This window comes from Hemitrygon akajei, chromosome 28 (assembly GCF_048418815.1).
Source record: "Hemitrygon akajei chromosome 28, sHemAka1.3, whole genome shotgun sequence".
NCBI classification, from domain to species: domain Eukaryota; kingdom Metazoa; phylum Chordata; class Chondrichthyes; order Myliobatiformes; family Dasyatidae; genus Hemitrygon; species Hemitrygon akajei.
In genome coordinates, this window is record NC_133151.1 from 28,933,757 (window position 1) to 28,954,287 (window position 20,531).

Here is a 20,531-nt window from a genome sequence, read left to right on the forward strand (position 1 = left end):
GCAGATTTTCTCCTGTTACTCAATGACAACGGGCATTTTGTATGACAACTGTCAAAGTCCCACTCACTTAGAAATGTAGATATGAAACTCGAGGTTCAGCAGATGCTGAGAATAAACTGCAAAGTAACACACTCAGGAACTGCAGTTCCTGCAGGAACTCAGCAGGTCAGGCAACATCTAAGCAGAGAAATAAACAGTCTAGATAGGATGAAGTGTCTTGGCCCATAATATTCACTATTTATTCCTCTCCATAGATGCTGCCACTTAGTCCCCCCAGCATTTTGCAAACATAAACCTCTTTTTTCAGTCAATCAGTTCCCAAATGTTTCTGAACTTTCATTTGTAGCCTCATCCTCCTGGTCTGAATCCTTCCTTCTACACCCCGTAAACTTGAGGCTCCATCACATCTGGAGGCCCAAAGCCCTCATTTGTGTAGACCCCTCTTGTTTCTGCTCCATCGAATATTTAACCACCATTCTGCTCATACTTTAGAGGAGAGCATTGTATTGCAACAACCCAGCTGTGTGAGGCACAGCCCTTCAAAATCAGTGAAAATGACCCAAAACAATGAATAGAGCAGAACACGAAGACTTTAAACACACAAGATGTCATCCTTGGTCCAGAGCTGTGAGGAATGAAGACTATTTGGGACAAAACCCTAGTGAATTCATCTTCTGCAGTTTCCAGAAAGTTATGGATTTAATTCAAAGTAAACCTCTGCAGTCACAGGCTGAGCAGTTGCAACCTGTATATTATAGGGTGAGTGACAGGTGAACAGCAGTGATGGATTTGAAAGCTCTGGTGTAGAATAGGAACAAAAGCAGGTACCAGATGGACTGAGCTGTGTGACAGGCAGGAAGCACCTGCGACACAAGATTTGAAATAGAGCTGATTAATTTGTCACAGATCCACAATATTAATGCCAGGGTATTTTCAGACGAACATCAGCAGAACAAACATTCCAATGCTTAGTGACCACTGATCAGTCACAATATCTGCTGAATCTGATATTGATAGTCTCACATGAACTTCCAACTAGATTCAGTCATCATGATGGTTAAAATGTTCACCTACAGCTTTATTAAACTTCCTCCCTGATGTGAAGTTGCCAGCGTCTCAGCAGGTGGGATGACTGAGTAAATTTCTTTGCTGGCACAAGACCGAAGTGTGTCCTCTATGTATTTTAAACTCGCTGGAGCCTCACAAAATGGGTGAACTGAGTGAATCGCCTCCCACACTTGGAACAGGTGTGAAGCTATACTGAAGAGACAGAGACAACTGAGCCAAGTCTAGCTGCTCACCGGTGTGACCCGGCTGATGGCGTAAGAGCTCATGTGACTGAATGAATCCCATCCCACACACGGAGCAGGTGAATGCCCTCTCCCCGTGTGAACTGGCTGGTGTATCTGCAGGTTCAGTGGCTTGGTGAATCCTTTGCAAAATGAGAGGCAGTGAATGTCAGCTCACCGGTATCAACTCTGTGACCATTTATCAGGCCAGATCAAGGACATGTCCACGTATTGGGGTTCTCCTTGCTCAGACTGGTGGGCAGTTTTCTCAACCATCTCCTGCTTCACATTCAATGATTAGTAGCATTTGAATGTTGGGGAACTGACAAACACATGAGTACAGACACACTGTTGTGTTTGAGATTCTCAGACATAAATTATTTGCCTATTCTACCCTGTAAAATGTTTGCAAAGAAGACCAACAGGTGAAAGTCAACATTTCAGCTGAGATAATTTAGTTTTTTTGTTGATATCTGATGTCACACTGTTACAGTGAGGCTGAACACAATTTGGAGGATCAACATTTCTAACTGGGAATAGTTGAGGCATAAGGACACAACATCAGATTCTCTGTTTTCCTCTCTGCCCTTCATCAAGCTGTGACTTGGCTCAGTTTGTCTCTCTCCATTAGTACAGCTTCACATCCAGGGTATCTCCCACAGACCTACTAAGAACACACATTTGTTGGCATTTGACGGTGTTAAACTCAGAGTCAGCAATGCCATTGAACCTGAAGAGAATGTGATCAGGCTTCCTCGTTGCAGACTGACACTGCGGTATTCTTGTGGTGTGAATGTTACTGGTACCCAGTATGTTATTGTGAATTTTTACAAATAAAATGGCATGAGGCATTTTATGTTTAGGGACGACAGTATCAACTCATTTATTATCCTCCAAACACAGAAACAAAGCACGGTTTAAAATAAAATGACGTAATTACATCAAACATCTGTCCAGCCTTTTAAAGAGAAACACAACTCAATGTTGGTGGTTGTTAATTCTGCATGTTTCCACCCATTACATTAATCTACACAGACACCCCTTCCCCCCCCCCAGTCCTCTTACTTCTCCCCCTCTGTGATCCTTATGCAGTTTATTTCCTTTCAATGTCAGTTCTGTCCGTTTGACAACCTTCCTCACCACCCACAACTGCACCAACATTCATGTCATCAGTGATCTGATCAGCCCGTGTGTATTTTAATCTGATCAGACAGAGGCCCCATCACTGATCACTGTGGACACACTGGTTACATATCTACAGTCAAAATCATTCTCAATTCCATCAGTCCGAATGTTGCTACATGATACTGTTACGTACCCCGTAACTGGGTGTCTTACCAACAAAGATAGAAGTGTCCGTTCGAGTCTGGTGATACTATATTCAACAATATTTATTAGCAAGAATATACAAAATAATATCAATGCGAATATACGTTAACAATACTAAACCTAAAAGTGCGGGTATAATAATAATCACTAATGAAAAAAGCTCTATCGTTGTCTAGGGGATAATGAATTGTCAGATGGAAATATAAAGTTCTGTTCAGTTCATGCAGGTTGCATTAGTTGTTAGTAGCGGTGTTTCAATTGTTGGAGAGAGAGAGAGAGAGAGAAAACGTGTGAACAGTAACAGCTATTATCTTGCCAACCTTCCTTTACGATTTTGATCCGTCGATGTGTTGTTGTTGTGGCCATTCACTTATGACCCCTCCGTCCTTTAGCTAGACCGTTCTTCCGTGGTGGACTCGTCACCCAGGCAAGGGTGGACACACACACAAGCACCCACCGGTCTCGCTACAAAACACTGTGAGTTAAAATTTACTGACCCTTCGTTCGGTCTCCGGTCTCCCACCCTGTCTCGTGGGGTTCTGATGCTCACTAGCGTTTCTCCTGGTGTGTCTGAGGGGTGTTACCCCAGCCCTCACTTTAATCCCCACTCACGGCGTCTCCGGTGTCAATCAGGTTGGGATGATGTAACCCATCAAACCAGCCCACTCTGGTTTCCCCCTGAGGGGTTTCAATGAATAGAACAGTACCAAGTAAACAATCCTTCTCCACAAGACAATAGCAGTAAATCAATGGCTTTTGTCAGTAGGAGATGTTCCATCTTAACTATCAATAACAACTGCCCTGGCAGCTTTCCTTTGTCTCTCTTACTTCCTTGATAAAAGCGATTTGCAATTCTCCAAAGGGAGGGGGGGGCATGGGCGATTTTGCACCCTTCTGCCCATCAGAGTTGTTCATCCTTTGTAACGATACACACCATTCAAACCCTCCCACACAGAGACTCGAGGGAAGTTACATATTTATCACAAGCCCAGAGTTGGATTCAATGGTCTGGTCTTGTTGCTCTGGATACTCTGCTGCAAAGTCCATTCAGAGTAGTTCAATGTAACCAGATACATCATCCCTGAGATACCAATATACAACATTGTGTCACAAACAAGAGAAAATCTGCAGTTGCTGGAAATCCAAGCAACACACACAAAATGCTGAAGGAACTCAGCAGGCCAGGCAGCATCTGTAGGACAAAAAAATACAGTCAATGTTTCAGTCCAAAAACATTCGGTAAGACTGGAGACAAAAAGATGAGGAGTAGAGTTAAAAGGTGGGGATAAGGGAGAGAGAAAACAAGGTGATGGGTGAATCTTGAAAGGGAGGAATGAAGTAAAGAGCTGGGAAGATTGGTGAAAGAGAGAGAAGGCCATGGAAGAAAGAAAAGGTGGAGGAACACACGGGGGAGGTGATGGGTGGGCAAGGTGAGAGAAGAAAAAGGGGAGGGGAACTGGTGACAGGGGGCAATACCAGACATTCAAGAATTTGATGTTCATGCTATCAGTTTGGAAGTTACCCAGATAGAAAATGTTGTTCTTCCAAGCTAAGTGTGGCCTCATCGCATTGTATGATTTTATTTAAGAAGCAAACTTGATTTCATCAGAGTTCAATAGTAAGACTGAATCTGAAAGAACTTAATACATTTACACTGCATGAGAAATTGGAAGATACAGTGTGAAGTCCAACTGCCACACTGTACCAGACAGTGACGGGTACAGAATGAACCCCACACTCTCACACTGTACCAGAGACTGACAGATACAGAATAAACCCCACACTCTCACACTGTACCAGAGACTGACAGATACAGAATGAACCCCACACTCTCACACTATACCAGAGAGTGACAGGTGCAGAATGAACCCACACTCTCTCACTGTACCAGAGACTGACAGATACAGAATAAACCCCACACTCTCACACTGAACCAGAGACTGACAGGTACAGAATGAACCCCACACTCTCACACTATACCAGAGAGTGACAGGTGCAGAATGAACCCACACTCTCTCACTGTACCAGAGACTGACAGATACAGAATAAACCCCACACTCTCACACTGAACCAGAGACTGACAGGTACAGAATGAACCCCACACTCTCACACTATACCAGAGAGTGACAGGTGCAGAATGAACCCACACTCTCTCACTGTACCAGAGACTGACAGATACAGAATAAACCCCACACTCTCACACTGAACCAGAGACTGACAGGTACAGAATGAACCCCACACTCTCACACTATACCAGAGAGTGACAGGTGCAGAATGAACCCACACTCTCTCACTGTACCAGAGACTGACAGATACAGAATAAACCCCACACTCTCACACTGAACCAGAGACTGACAGGTACAGAATGAACCCCACACTCTCACACTATACCAGAGAGTGACAGGTGCAGAATGAACCCACACTCTCACACTGTACCAGAGACTGACAGATACAGAATGAACCCACACTTTCACACTCTACCAGAGACAGATGGGTACAGACATTCTGTTGTTTAACAAACATGGACAACCCTCATCACCACCTCAGTAGCACCACTTTACAATGCAATGGGCTCTTGTTGAAATTCTGTTACCTCTTTATAATTCTGTAGAGTATGTTTTTATTCTGTGAACGTTGTGTCTCCGATACTGTGTGTCTTTGAATCTGCTGTAAGCCAGTTGCATATGACAATAAACAACTTTCACCCTCACTCAGAAATGGTTCTCTCATGATGACTTTCGATCTCCTGCTGCCATGTTTCATTACATAAACGTTTCATATTATCAAGTGTGTGTTTTTCTCATTCCATCTGCTTTTCTACAAGATCCGATAGGTTGAATGGCCGAATACTGCACCTGTACTTTATGGTCCATTTTGTATTTTCGATTTCCTTCCTGCTGAATTACCCAACAGCGGCAACTCCCAGCGATCAGCGCCAGTTCCCAGTCCACGGTGTTACACAAAACGACAATCGGCAGTGGAGAGAGACAAAGCAGGTTCACCCCTATACTGGCATCTCCTCCAAGGCCATGAGCATCATGAACTCGCTCGTGAACGATATCTTCGAGCGTATCGCGGGTGAGGCTTCCCACCTGGCCCACTACAACAAGCGGTTGACCATCACTTCCCAGCAGATCCAGACCGCCGTGCGCCTGCTGCTGCCCGGGGAGCTGGCCAAACAAGCCGTGTCAGAAGAGACAAAGGCAGTGACCAAGTACACCAGCTCCAAGTAAAGCTCCGCAGTGAGATGATCGAAAACACAACGGCTCTTTTAAGAGCCACTCACAATTTCAATGAGAGAGTTGTACTACCATTTAGGTAATAAATGATACATATTTTATGTGTGGTGACTTTTACAAGAGCTAAGTTGCGGTTGAAATAAACTCGCACTGCTCTGACAAGGAATCATTACCTCCCCCTCCCCATCAGTCCGTCCCACTCGGTATCCATGCCAAGCGGAGGATTGCTGCTGTTGTTGTTTTATTTCTGGCTTCAGGAGTTTATTGGTTGCAGTTGGGTAACACCCGAATCACATTTTAACACAAGCCTGAAAGACCTCATGACTCTTTCATAGAACAACTTTTTAAAATTGCAAACTAGACGCTGGTCACGGTTTGAGAAGAGCCGTTTGTCCATAACCTGATAACGTTCACACAGTGACCGACCGTGGGCAGAAGCTGAGGTTCATGGAAACATAGAAAATAGGTGCAGGAGTAGGCCATTCGGCCCGTCGAGCCTGTACTACCATTCAGTATGATCATAGCTGATCATCCAACTCGGAACCCCGTACCTGCTTTCTCTCCATATCTCCTGATCCCTTTAGCCACAAGGGCCATATCTAACTCCCTCTGAAAGATAGCCAATGAACCGGCCTCAACTGTTTCCTGTGGCAGAGAATTCCACAGATTCAGCACTCTCTGTTTGAAGAAGTTTCTCCTCATCTCGGTCCTGAAAGGCTTCCCCTTTATCCTTAAACTCTGACCCCTTGTTCTGAACTTCCCCAACATCGGGAACCATCTTCCTGTCCAATCCCTTTAGAATTTTATACATTTCATTATGATCCCCCCTCAATCTTCTAAATTCCAGCGAGTATAAGCCCAGTCGATCCAGTCTTTCTTCAAATGAAAGTCCTGCCATCCCAGGAATCAATCTGGTGAACCTTCTTGGTACTCCCTCTATGGCAAGAAAGTCTTTCCTCAGATTAGGGGACCAAAACTGCACAGTTTTGAAAGGGTTGAAAGGAATTAGAGAATTGAGTTCGCAGACACTCCAATATCAACTACACTTGTATTAAATGGGCCCTGTTTCAGTAACAGAGGGAAATGCGAAGACCCAATCTTAAAACAGGTCTGGAATTATTTAATTTCAAATTATATTTAAATAATAGTTTGATTTTTGGCGGGCTTCTTCCAAATTTCAGGGCACTTTGGGGAGGAGACGGTTACTATCCGCGCTTCTGCTTTTATGGACTGCTGATTGGTGATTAAGGCAGTTCTTCGATTGGGACGTTTCTCTTCACCAATGAGAATAAGCAGGATCACACCAATCACAAACATCAGTTTCTATTCTCAAAGAAGGTATAAAAAGGGCGAGTTGGGGCGGGGTGAACATTCCTTTATTCTCTTTTGAAGTTAGTATTTGCTGTGACTGTGGAAATGTCTGGACGTGGAAAAGGCGGCGCTGGCAAAGCTCGGTCCAAGGCCAAATCTCGCTCGTCTCGGGCTGGACTGCAGTTCCCGGTCGGCCGGGTTCACAGACTCCTAAGAAAGGGCAACTATGCCGAGCGGGTGGGTGCCGGAGCCCCGGTCTATCTGGCTGCTGTGCTCGAGTATCTGACAGCCGAAATCCTCGAATTGGCTGGCAACGCGGCCCGGGACAATAAGAAGACCCGCATCATTCCCCGACACCTGCAGCTGGCCGTCCGTAACGATGAAGAGCTGAACAAGCTGCTGGGAGGCGTGACTATCGCTCAGGGCGGTGTGTTACCCAACATCCAGGCCGTCCTGTTGCCCAAGAAAACCGGCGCTGCCAGTAAGTGAAGCGACGTAAGCTGAACCTGTTCACCCAAAGGCTCTTTTCAGAGCCACTCACAATGTCCATGAAAGGGCTGAGCAGCGGGTGATTTCCGTCCGTTTGATATCCTGTATCTGTCACAGTTACGACATGTTTCTTCCGGGAGGTAAACCGATATAACTCTGCACAGAAACCGGTTCGCTTCAGTCCCGACTCATTTTCTCCTCTCAGCCGGCTGAATGGAGTTCTCTCCCCTTGCAGAGTGTCAGCGGATCACTGGGCGCAGTGTCGTGAAGTTTACTTCCGGAGTCAGCCCCGGGAGGGTGAATTTAATCTCCGACCACTGAACGACTCCGCTCTTGATCACCTAAAACCGCGTTGTCTGGGTTCCACATTACGGTTTTACCCTGGACCGTTCCGGTTTGCAGCAGGCGGGAACATCCGCCTGATTCCCATCGCCTCACAGAACAATAATATTTGCGACATTCATTTCAAAATCAGGTTTGTTATCACCGGCATGTGACGTGAAATTTGTTAACTTAACAGCAGCAGTTCAATGCAATACATAATCTAGTAGAGAGAGAAAAAAATAGTAAATAAAGCATAACAAATACACAAGTATATTGAATAGATTTAACTGACGGTATTTATTGAAAAAAAACTCGTCCACCCCGGCCTCTGAATATAAATGAACAGTTTGCGAAAGCAACGGTCAGTTTGGTCAGATCTCCCGAGAGGCTCCCTCTGTGAGGCGGTGGGTCGCTCTGAGAACAGACTTTGGTTTGTGCAGGGTGGGTGGATCGAGTACTTCAGCACCGTAGTACCAGTCACTTCTCTACAAATTCCTGTGTCTGTCTAATACTTCCCTGAATACCCCTGTGCTCTCTGCCTCTGCCACCACCCCTGACAGTGCATTCCAAGTCCCCACAACTGCTTTCTTCACTTTCTTCCTCCGATCTTAAATACATGCTTTCTAGTAGAAGACATTTCACCCCTGTGAAAAATATTAGACTGTCCTTGTAAATGTCACTTCTGGAGCAGAAGAGGTTCCAATGATCCAGAATCCTGAAACACTTTCCCTGCACCAGCTCCTCAGTCACTCAGTCACTCACCAGCACTCCAGCCGTCCCAGTCAACATGATGTAATTTGTAATGTCCCTCTATTACAACCCTATTGCATCCTCTTATTCCTGCTGACTATTTGATGTTCTATAATACAATCCATGAGAGCATTCATTCCCCTGTGCTCTCTGCCTCTGCCACCACCCCTGACAGTGCATTCCAAGTCCCCATTACTCTCTTTTCTTCACTTTCTTCCTCTGACCTTAAACACATGCCTTCTAGTAGAAGACATTTCACACCTGTGAAAAATATTACTGGCTGTCTACACTAACTATGACAAGCAGATTTTTATAATCTTCTATAAAATGTTTCCTGAGCCGATGCCATCACATGAAAAGGTTCCAGCATGTCCAGCTCCTCCTCACCACACACCTCCTCCAGATATCCTGGTAAACCACCTCTGCCCCTGCTCCAGAACCTCCACATGCTTCCCATAATGAGGTGACCAGAACTGAACACTATACTCTCACTGTGGCCTAACCAGAATTTTGTATACCTGTAACATTATATCCTGGTGTTTGAACTCAATGCCTTGTCTGATGAAGGCAAATATGCCATACACTGACTTTTCCTCCCTGTCAACCTGCACTCACAATCAATCTCAACATCCTTCTCTTTGCCAATACTATTCATGTTCCTAGCATTAACTGTGTACCCACCCTTAATGTTGGATCTCCCAAAGTGCACCCCGGGTATCCTTTTCAGCACAATGAATGTACAGAATGCAATGGGATTATCTTTAATCCTACACGCCAGAGATTTTTCATCACTGTTTCTAGCTCTCTAAATATTCTTGAGTTCCCTTCTGTTTTTTAAATATAGTCCTCAAAAACCCTGGTTGATTCCAGTTTCCTAAGCCTTACATATGCTTCTCCCTCTTCACTGATGAAATTTGCTTCCTCTCTCATCATCCAAGCTTCCTGAACCTTGCCATCCTTGACCCTCCTACTTACTGGAACAAACTGGTCCTGAAACACTGTGCAGCTGATCTTTAAGCAAACTCATGTCAGATGTGTATTTGTCTCAAAATCAATCCTTACAGTGTTAAGCATCAAACTTAGCTTCAATCTCTCCATTCAGTGACTGGTGTTCTGGTTCACATCCCCGTCAATCTAACTTCAACCCTCTCAGGGAGCAGCAATAAACCTCATGATACTGACCCCCCTCCAGTGAAAGTGCAAACCATCCCCCCTTGTAAATGTCACCTCTGGACCAGAAGAGGTTCCAATGTTCTGGAATCCTGAAACCCTGTCCCTGCACCAGCTCCTCAGCCACACATTCATCTGCTCTAACTTTCTGTCCCTAACACCAGTACCACACAGCATGAGGAGTAACCGGGTGATTACAACCTTTCAGGTCCTGCCCGTCAACTTGTTCCCTGACTCTCTATATTCACTGTGGGACCTCATCCCTTTTCAGGGCCCCAGACAGTCCTTCCAGGTGAGGCAACACTTCACCTGCAAGTCTGCTGGAGTTGTCTATTGCATCCGGTGGTCCTGGTGCGGCCTCATCTACATCGGCGAGACCCAACGCAGATTGGGGAACCGCTTCGTCGAGCAGCTCCGCTCCACCCATCACAATAGACAGGAACTCCCGGTTGCCACCCACTTCAACTCTGCCTCTCATTCCCATCTAGATATGTCCATACATGACCTCCGCTACTGCCATGATGAGGCCAAACTTAGGTTGGAGGACCAACACCTCATCTACCGTCTGGGTAGCCTCCAGCCTGGTGGTATGAACATCGAATTCTCCAATTTCCGGTAATTCCCTCCCCCTCCCCCTATCCCAGGTCACTCTCTGCCTCTCTCCCTTTCTACTCCTTTATCTCTACTTTCTGCTTTCTACTTTCCTTTCTGCTTATCCCCTCCCCCTTTATCTTTCCTCTGATTGGTTTTCCTCCTGACACCTCTAGGCCCTACCCCCTCCCCTATCTCTACTACTGGGCTTCGGCCCTCTCTTCCCCCCATTCCTGATGAAGGGTCTCGGACCGAAACGTTGGCTACTCTTTTCTCACAGATGCTGCCTGACCTGCTGAGTTATTCCAGTGTTGTGTACATATTCTTTCATCCCTTTTCTACCTGTCCACTGGTACCGACATGAACCACCACCTCTGGCTGAATGAACATTGTTCAGCAGCTGCTCTGAGATGTCCCAGACACTCAGTTATACAATTTACAAAACTTTTTGAAACCATGTATAAAAGTGTTTAGGACGGGAAAATGATCAAATAAGAAGGTAAGCTAGCCATTAATATTAAAGAGGATACCAAAAGTTACTTCAGATATACAAAGTGTAAATGAGAGGTAAAAGTCAATATTAGTTCTTTGGAAGATGATGCTGGAGAGGTAGTAATGGGGTACAGGGAAGTGGCAGAGAAGCTGAATAAGTATTGTGCTTCAATCTTCACTGTAGAAGACACTAGCATTCTGCTGGAAATTCAGGAGAATCGGGGGCAGAAATGAGTGAATTAGCCTTTACTGAAGGATCTGAAGGTAGATAAATCAGTTGACCAGATTTTCTACACCAGTGCTATGAAAGAGGTAACTGATGAGATTTGTAATAATCTTTCCGTAATCGCTGGATTCTGGCGTGGTTTCGGAGAACAGGAAAATTGCAAACATCATTCCACTCTTGAAGAAGGGAGGAGGGCAGAAGAAAGGAAATCATAGGCCAGTTAGTATGACGTCAGTGGTTGAGAAGATGATGGACTCGATTGTTAAGGATGTATTTTCGGGCTACTTGGCAACACATGATAAAATAGGACAAAATCAGCATGGTTTCCTTTAGGGGATATCCTGCTTCTTGAGTGTGTTGAAATTCCTTGAAGAAATAAGCAGGATAGACAAAGAGAATCAATGGATGGGTGTGTGTTATGCAATTGGATTTTTATAAGGCCTTTGACAAGGTGCCACAGATGAGGCTGCTTAAGTTAAGAGCCTATGACACAGGAAAGATACGAGCATGGATTAAGACTTGGCTGATTGGCAGGAAGCAAAGAGTGGCATAAAGGGAGACTTTTCTGGTTGACTAAATGACTAATGGCATTTTTTGGGATCGTTTCTTTTAATGTTACAGTATATGTCAATGATTTGGATGACAGAAATGATGGCTTTCTGACCATTTGTAAATTAAAATAGGTAGGAGAAAGCAGAGAGGCTTAGACAGATTGTGAGAATGGGCAAACATAAGGCAGGTGGAATAACATGTCGAGAAGTTTATGGTCAAGGACATTGGTAGAAAAATTGAAAGGTTAGACAATTGTTCTAAAAGGAGAGAACAATCAAAATCTGACGTGTAAAGGAACTTTGGAGTAGAGGAGGTTCCTGAAGGTTCATTTGTACTGTGAGCAATTCTGGGCCACATCGAAGAAAGGTGTACTGACATTGGAGAGGGTTCAGAGGAGATTCACAAGAATGATTCCAAGATTGAAGGGTTATCATATGACGACCATTTGATTGTGCTGGGCCAGAACTGACTGGAATTCATAAGAATGAGAGGGGATTTCATTGAAACCTACTGAATGTTGTAAGGCCTCGGTAGAGTGGATAGGGAGAGGATGTTTCCTATAGAGGGGGAGTCTAGGAACAGAGGACACAGCCTCTGACTCTAAATGGAGATGAGGAGGAATTTGTTTAGCCAGAGTGTTGTTCAACCATGGAATTTATTGCCATAGGCCATCATTGGGTATAGTTAAGGTAGAGGTTGATACATTCTTGATTTGTCAGGGCATGGTGGATTAAGGGGAGGTCAGGATATTGGGGCTGAGAGGGAAATGGATCAGCCATGATGAAGTAAAAGAGCAGACTCAATGGGACAAAGGGCCTAACTCTGCTCCTATATTTAATGGTTTTACAACAGAAAAGCTCCATCCCGGACAAAGTCCTGGTAAACCTGCTCTACACTGTTCCTGCTTCCTGTGATTGGCATAGGGTGGGGACCAGAGACCCAGTTCACTCATTACAGTCATCATGTTCTTTCTACAGTGTGTCGACCAGACCTGCAGACAGGACTCCAGCAGTGTGGGAACCCACATGTTATCAAGCTGGTGCCTAAAACCTCTTTGTTAACATATTATCTCTTTATTTTCTGCCATTAGCACCTGCACCATCCCCGAAACTCACTGTGGTTTACAGATGTAGTTTCACTTCACAGCAATAAGTCTGTTCATATTAAATATCTTAGCGTTAGTTGTCAAATCTCTCTAGCTTTATATTTCACAAATTGCTGTGTTACGAACCCCGTAACTGGGTCACTTACCAGCAAAGATAGAGAGGTCCTTTGAAGTCTGATGGTACTATTTTTAACAGTATTTATTAGTAAAAATACACAAAAATAATATCAATGCAACCATACAGATAATATACATCGTCAATACTAAATCCAAAAGTGCGGGTATAATAATAATCAATAAGAAATAGCTCTATCGTTGTCTAGGGGATAATGTACTGTCCGATGGAAATATAAAAGTCACTCAGTTCATGCAGGCTGCAGCCTTTGGTTGGAGTCAAGACAGCGATTTTTAGACACTTGCCGGCTTTTCCTTTTATGATTTCGATCCTTTGAGAGTTCCGTTGGTGTGGCTGGTTACTTGTGGCCTCTGCTTTAGCTAAAGCTGTTCTTCCTTGGCTAGCCTGCCAATTCCCAGGCAAGGGAAAAGGATGCACGCGAGCCCCCCACCGGCTGTCCCTCTTAAACACTGTCAGGGGATTTCTAGCGTTTCTCCTGGTGCGTCTAAAGGGGTTGTTCCCCAGACCCTCTTTTATCCTTACTCACGGGGTCTCAAATGTCAATCAGGTTGGGATGAAGCAATCCCTCAACCAGCCCACTCTGGTCATCCCATGAGGGCTTTAATGTATAGTACAGTACTCAATACACAATTCCATCTCCAAGAGACAATAGCCATTATCAATGCTTCCGTCTTGCTGAGGCCAGGACACATTCCAAACCCTGTGTATTCTGGACGTCTCTCTCTCATTTCCTGGGTCCCAGACCCGAATTAATAGCGATCTTGCGATTCTCAAAAAGGAGGGGGCGACTTTGTACCCTTCGGCCCCTCAGAGTTGTGGCACATTCGTAGCACCCCCTTCCTTCAAAGCCTTTTTACCATTGGCAAAAATGAATTAATACAGAGTCTTACAGGAGATCAGAATCTAATACAATACAAAAGAGTATTTTCTTCACTACAGAGTAATAATACAGTTATGCATTCCATTCAGCATCTAAACAGTTAACGATTACATTGTCACTTCCTTTAATATCTTAACATCTTGTACCTTAATAAATCCTTGTAGCATCAGACTCCAATTTAATAACTACCTATTTTTATTCCTTTTCTTCAGCAAACAAGAACTAAAGAGTTGCGATCTTAGCTAACATGTATACTACAAAAGTTCATGCAAATACGAATCTTTATGTTACTTTCAAACTTAACAGTCAATCTTCCATGGGGGTTGTCTTTATTATTCACATGCTTTGTCGAAATCCCTTAAAACCGGATTCTGTTATTTAAAATGGCATCCCATCAACCCTCACCCCTTTTCCAGTTAACCCACACGTGGTGAGCTTGTGTACTAGTGTGGAAGAGGGTTTCACATGCTCCTTTCATAGGAGTTATTTTATCAACAATGTGTTCCAAACTTAGACCATTTTTTGAATTTCCACACAATTCTTTAATTTTAAGCAAGTCGCTAGTTTTCTCTTCAGGACCCTTCATGCTATTAGTTTTCAATTTAAGATCTGCAAGTGATCCCTCTTTGTTCAAACAGCATTTCAAATTCTGCTTTTTCACACCACACCCTTGAATAACAATAGCGTGTGGGGCACCTTTACATTCCAAATCAACCTGTAATTGATTCACAGGCAAGTGTTACCAAGCCTTTGTCTCTGTAGACTGGTTGCTGCTTTTGACATCAATCCAGACTTTAAATTTTCTTCATTCAATTTGGGAACTACACATTTCCCTTTTCCTTCAATAATAAAATTCACATCACCACCTTTTATCTCCTCACTAACTTTTAACACACCTTTGAGCACAAACAACTGGGAATTCTCACTTCCCACTATTACCAAAGTTAACCCTTTCTTCTCTGAACCAAGTCTATCTGACCCACAAGGACTGCATTCCTTTTCAACTGAATCAAATACCTCAGACTTTTTCTGAGCTCCATTACTAGGTTCAGTACCATGTGCATCCACAGCTTGAACACACTCAAACGGGACATTTGCCTCTTCCAGGCTTTCAATACCCGTACCCTTTTCAAATTCTAAATTCCCCTGATTCTCCCAGTTACTCTCTCGGCAACTCCCTTCTGGGGTAAACTCAACACCGTGGGCTGAAACAACCTCATCTGCCAACCCAGCAGACTTCTTCAAGGTAATGGCATCCTTTTCATCTAGGACTGCCCTCATTTCATTATCGGGAACACCTTTAGAATTTTCAACTTCTTCAAACAGTTCTGCCAAACCAGACAGATCATCCATGAACAACCCTGGACGTTTTAACAGCCTTATCTGTTTCTCATCTTTACTTCCTGCCTCTATAAATTTCCTCCTGGCTAAGGGCAGGTCTAACTCCTCTCCCTTACTCTCTTTCACTTTCCTATTCTCCGTTTTACCCCCCTCTAAACCCTCTTGGTACAGGGTCAGTAAAAACGTCTCGGCCAAATTGATTCTGGCCGGATTTAAACTGGTCTCGTTCTCAGCTGCCTTTCTCAACATGCTGCGAGTGCTGCGCATGCAGGATAGATCTTGGAATCTAGGGGCAGGACCTCAACACTTACAGGCTGGCTCATCAGCTTCATTGCTGACCAAACCTTACCACCGGCTAAATCGTTACCAAGAAGGACGTCCACGTCAGTTCTTGGGAATTCTGATCGCACCCCTATTTCAACTGGTCCAGATACCAGCTCACAAATTATAATGATCCTATGCAAGGGCACCGCTTCTGTCCCTTTTCCTATGCCTCTCAAAGCTACCATTCCAGTATTGCGACCAAAATCCAGTACCTTACTGCTAATCAATGACAGCTCCGCTCCCGTGTCTCTCCAGATCCACACTGGAACTGGTGTGTCTCCCTCTCTCACAGACACGGTTCCTTCTGAAATACATTTCTCAGACCCTTCTCGTACTCTGTCTACCTGGGGCTCTCTCGTTGATTTACTGATCACCACAGCACATCCTATTGGGACTGCTGCTTTCCATTTTCCTGTCTCCTTCCTCGGAGCAAGGCACTTAGATGCAATATGACCCACCATTCCACAATTAAAACAGGTCAAGCCAGGACCTCTCCTGCCATCTTGCCTCTCCTCCTCCTTAATTTTACCCCAAGTTCCCGGCGGGATGTCTACCTCAGCCGGCGGGCTTTCTCTACTGTTCCCACGGTCTCTCTGGTAACTTTTATTCGAGGAAAACTTTGTCTTGTGGGTTAGGGCATATTCATCTGCGAACCTAGCAAATTCGGAGATGGACTTATTCGGCTTCTCATTCAAATACATCCGGATATCATCCGAAACACAACCTTTAAATTCCTCAATCAGAATTAACTCCCTGAGATGCCAAAAATATTCTTCCACTATTTCTGCTGCACACCAGCGATCCAAGAGCACACCCTTCTCATAGGCAAACTCGGTATAAGTCTGATTCCACTCTTTCTTTAAATTTTTGAACTTTTGTCTATAGGCTTCAGGTACCAATTCGTAGGTCCGAAGAATGGCCTCCTTTACTTTCTCATAATTCTCAGACTCCTCCTCCATGGACAATGCTGCATATGCCCATTGTGCCTTCCCTTTTAACACACTTTGTTACAACGCCACCCATTGCTCCCTGGGCCACTTCTGACTCACTGCCACCTTTTCAAAATGCAAAACATAACTATCAACATCCGTCTCCTCGAACGGTGGTACTAACCTAAACTCCCGACTAACATTAAACCGCTCCTCTCGGTCTGAACCTTGAGCTCTTCGCTCTTGCCTTAAATTCTCCATATCCAAGTCATGTTGCCTCTGTTTCTCCGCCTCCCTCTCCTTCTCGGCTCTCTCCTTCTCTTTTTCGGCCCTTTCCTTCTCATTCTCGGCCCTTTCCTTCTCCTTTTCAGCTGCTTCCAGCTGTTTTAACTGAATTTTATTCTCCCTTTGTTTCTCAGCTCTTTCCTGCTCCCTCTTCACCTCTAACTCCTTTAACTGGAGCTCATGTTCCCGTTCCTTTTCGGCTCTTTCCTGCTCTTTTTCTTTTTTAGCTCTTTCTTTCTCTTTCTCAGCTGCATCCAGCTGTTTTAACTGAATTTCATGTTCCAACCTTAATTTCTCCAACTGGAACTGAGCCGTCCCACTAGCTGGTAACTTTTCAGGGATATTGTCCAATACCTCAGCCGAAAACACATTCTTCACAATACTGAGTTATGGCCCTCCACACCTCCCGCTTTTTCATTGACAACCTCACCTCTGTGAGGTTTAGTCCTTTCGCAATATTTATCAAGTCCGACTTTGTGGCAGCTTCTAGCGCCTCCAGAGTCGGGTGTTCTATAAATTCGTCCACGTCCATCTTTGCTGGTTTCCCTTCTGGCTACCCGCGCAACCAGATCCAAGTTTGGACTTACAAGCACGTTTCACTGGCCCTCCAATTTGGTATCAAATACCGAGATGAGATCCCAACTTTGTTACGAACCCCGTAATTGGGTCACTTACCAGCAAAGATAGAGAGGTCCATTGAAGTCTGATGGTACTATTTTTAACAGTATTTATTAGTAAAAATACACAAAAATAATATCAATGCAAACATACAGATAATATACGTCATCAATACTAAATCTAAAACTGCGGGTATAATAATAACCAATACGAAATAGCTCTATCGTTGTCTAGGGGATAATGTATTGTCCGATAGAAATATAAAAGTCACTCAGTTCATGCAGGATGCAGCCTTTGGTTGGAGTCAAGAGAGAGATTTTTAGAAACTTGCCGGCTTTTCCTTTTATGATTTCGATCCTTCAAGAGTTCCGTTGGTGTGGCCGGTCACTTGTGGCCTCTCCTTTAGCTAAAGCCGTTCTTCCGTGGCGAGCCTGCCAATTCCCAGGCAAGGGAAAAGGACGCACGCGAGCCCCCCCACCGGCTGTCGCTATTAAACGCTGTCACGGGATTTCTAGCGTTTCTCCTGGTGCGTCTAAAGGGGTTGTTCCCCAGACCCTCTTTTATCCTTACTCACGGGGTCTCAGATGTCAATCAGGTTGGGATGATGCAATCCCTCAATCAGCCCACTCTGGTCATCCCCTGAGGGCTTTAATGTATAGTACAGTTCTCAATACACAATTCCGTCTCCAAGTGACAATAGCCGTTATCAACTGTTCCGTCTTGCTGAGGCCAGGACACATTCCAAACCCTGTGTATTCTGGACGTCTCTCTCTCATTTCCGGGGTCCCAGACCCGAATTAATAGCGATCTTGCGATTCTCAAAAAGGAGGGGGCGACTTCACACCCTTCAGCCCCTCAGAGTTGTGGCACATTCGTAACAACTGGAGGAATCAGCAGGTCAGGCAGCATCTATGGGGAAAAAGAGTACAGTCGACGTTTCGAGCCGAGACCCTTCAGCAGTCCTGCTTTTCTTTCCCATACATGCTGACCCATACATCGTGACCCCTGTTTCCATCCAAGGGGTCAGTGTGGACATGGTGGAGGATTACAAATACTTGGGGATATGAATTGACAATAAACTGGACTGGTCAAAGAACACTGAGGTTGTCTACAAGTAGGGTCAGAGCCGTCTCTACTTCCTGAGGAGACCGAGGTACTTTAACATCTGCCAGATGATGCTGAGGATGTTCTACGAGTCTGTGGTGGCCCATGCTATCATGTTTGCTGTTGTGTGCTGGGGCAGCCGGCTGAGGGTAGCAGACACCAAAAGAATCAACAAACTCATTCGTATGGCCAGTCATGTTGTGGGGGTGCAACTGGACTTTCTGACGGTGGTGTCTGAAAAGAGGATGCTGTCCAAGTTGCATGCCATCTTGAACAAAGTCTCCCATCCACTTCATAATGTACTGGTTAGGCACAGGAGTACGTTCAGCCAGAGACTCATTCCACCAAGATGCAACACTGAACGTCATAGGAAGTGATTCCTGCCTGTGGCCATCAAACTTTACAACTCCTCCCTCGGAGTGTCAGACACCCTGAGCCAATTGGCTGGTCCTGGACTTATTTCCACTTCGAATAATTTACTTATTATTATTTAATTAATTATGGTTTTATATTGCTATATTTCTACACTATTCTTCGTTGGTGCGACTGTAAGGAAACCCAGTTTCCCTCGGGATCAATAAAGTATGTCTGTCTGTCTGGCCTGCTGAGTTCCTCCAGCATTTTCTGTGTGTAGTTTGGATTTCCAGCATCTGCAGACTCTCTCTTGTTTGTAGCTTTATATCTCGCTCTCTTTCTTTTTTCGTACATCTTTATTGTTTTCCTTTACAGTAAGTTATTTTCCCCTTCCCCAGTTATAGATGTAACACTGAAATGCCTCGGTGTGCAGTCAGTGTCCGCTGTTGATCCTGTTATTGACAAGTACATTGCTCCTCCTCCCGGGCTGCAACCAGGATGTCATGTGACGCGCATCCCCTTCGCTGCCCGGATATCACAGAGTCAGAGGGCCTCCGGAACGCCAAGTCTCCACGTAGAAGGATCCTGGGTTGGAAGTGGAGAAGAGGCTTTCACCCGGACGGGCCTTTTTCATGAAGGGCTCAGTGAATTATTTGCAATATTTGCGGGTGACTGGCGGCTCCTCTGATTGACAGCACAGGTTGAGGCCGCAGTCTCCCGCCTCGTTGCATGTGACGTCACAGCGACGCATCTGTGTCTGTGAATCGTTTCCTCGGCAACGGGCGCGGGGAGGTGGCAAGGCCCCGCGGAGGGGGAAGGGGGGTCAGTGCCCTGGGCCCGGGGGTCTGTGCTTGTTCAACCTCGCCTTATAACTGAATCTGTCCTTCCTGTGATGTGGCAACCGGCTCTGATCGCAAGATTTTAAAATGTTTCTAATCTGTCCGCCACAATCACTGGCAGTTTATTCAAAATACACACCACCATCTGCCCATTATGTCTGATCTGAAATACCTGCCTTGTTTTTATCAGCCATTTCCTGTGAAAAAGACTACGTGCTTTTACCCTGTCTATGCTCCTCATGATCTACATACCTCTACTAGGATCATCTCTGAATCTGCTGTGCTCCAGGGAATAAAATACTAGTCTATACAACCTCTCCTTGTAACTCAGATTCCCCAGGAGGAAGCAAACATCTGCTATTTTTTTCTCTCTGTACTCTCTCTAGTTTAAGAACAGTTTCCTATCAACACTATACACAATATCACCCGTCAGTCCTCACCAAAGACTTTTATATCTACCACATATCTTCTCAAATCAAAAAAAATCTTCTCAACTCTTATACTTTGCAATGACTGAAGAAGGCCAGCAGGTCAAACACCATATCTAGCTGAGATGTCACTTTCAGTGAACTATGCATTCACATGGACATTGTTTCTATAAATTACTAACAAAAAGGTCCCAGCACCTAGTGGCACACAACTAGACAGAGACCTCCAGTTTGAGGCACAGCCCTCAACCGTCAGCCTCTGCTTCCTGTCACTGAGGCAATTATGAAACCAATCAACTATCTCCCCTGGATTCTATTTCTCAGATCTAACCTCCCAGACCAGAGTCAAAGGCCTGTCTACTGTCCATTTAGAGAACATCCACAACTAACCTCATCTACGCACTTGTGAAACTCCTCAAAGAGCTG

The 20,531-nt window shown here is 44.8% G+C and overlaps 1 protein-coding gene and 1 pseudogene across 2 annotated transcripts in view; one reads left to right on the plus strand and one right to left on the minus strand.

The window, feature by feature from the left end:
* Window positions 1-2,056: 2,056 nt before the first annotated feature.
* Window positions 2,057-20,531, minus strand: part of LOC140717791 (uncharacterized) — a 44,425-nt gene continuing 25,950 nt past the window's right edge. The window contains exon 4 of one of the 2 annotated variants that reach the window (XR_012096610.1): window positions 2,057-3,810. Coding sequence is in view for 1 of the 2 variants with exons in the window: in XM_073031515.1 (XP_072887616.1) it covers window positions 15,467-16,507 (1,041 nt within the window). In the remaining variant the exon portion in view is untranslated. Of the gene's footprint in view, window positions 3,811-13,105; window positions 19,424-20,531 lie in introns of those variants that run through there. The other variant, XM_073031515.1, reaches the window with a different exon arrangement.
* LOC140717792 (uncharacterized) overlaps window positions 7,185-20,531 on the plus strand; it is an 819,648-nt pseudogene continuing 806,301 nt past the window's right edge.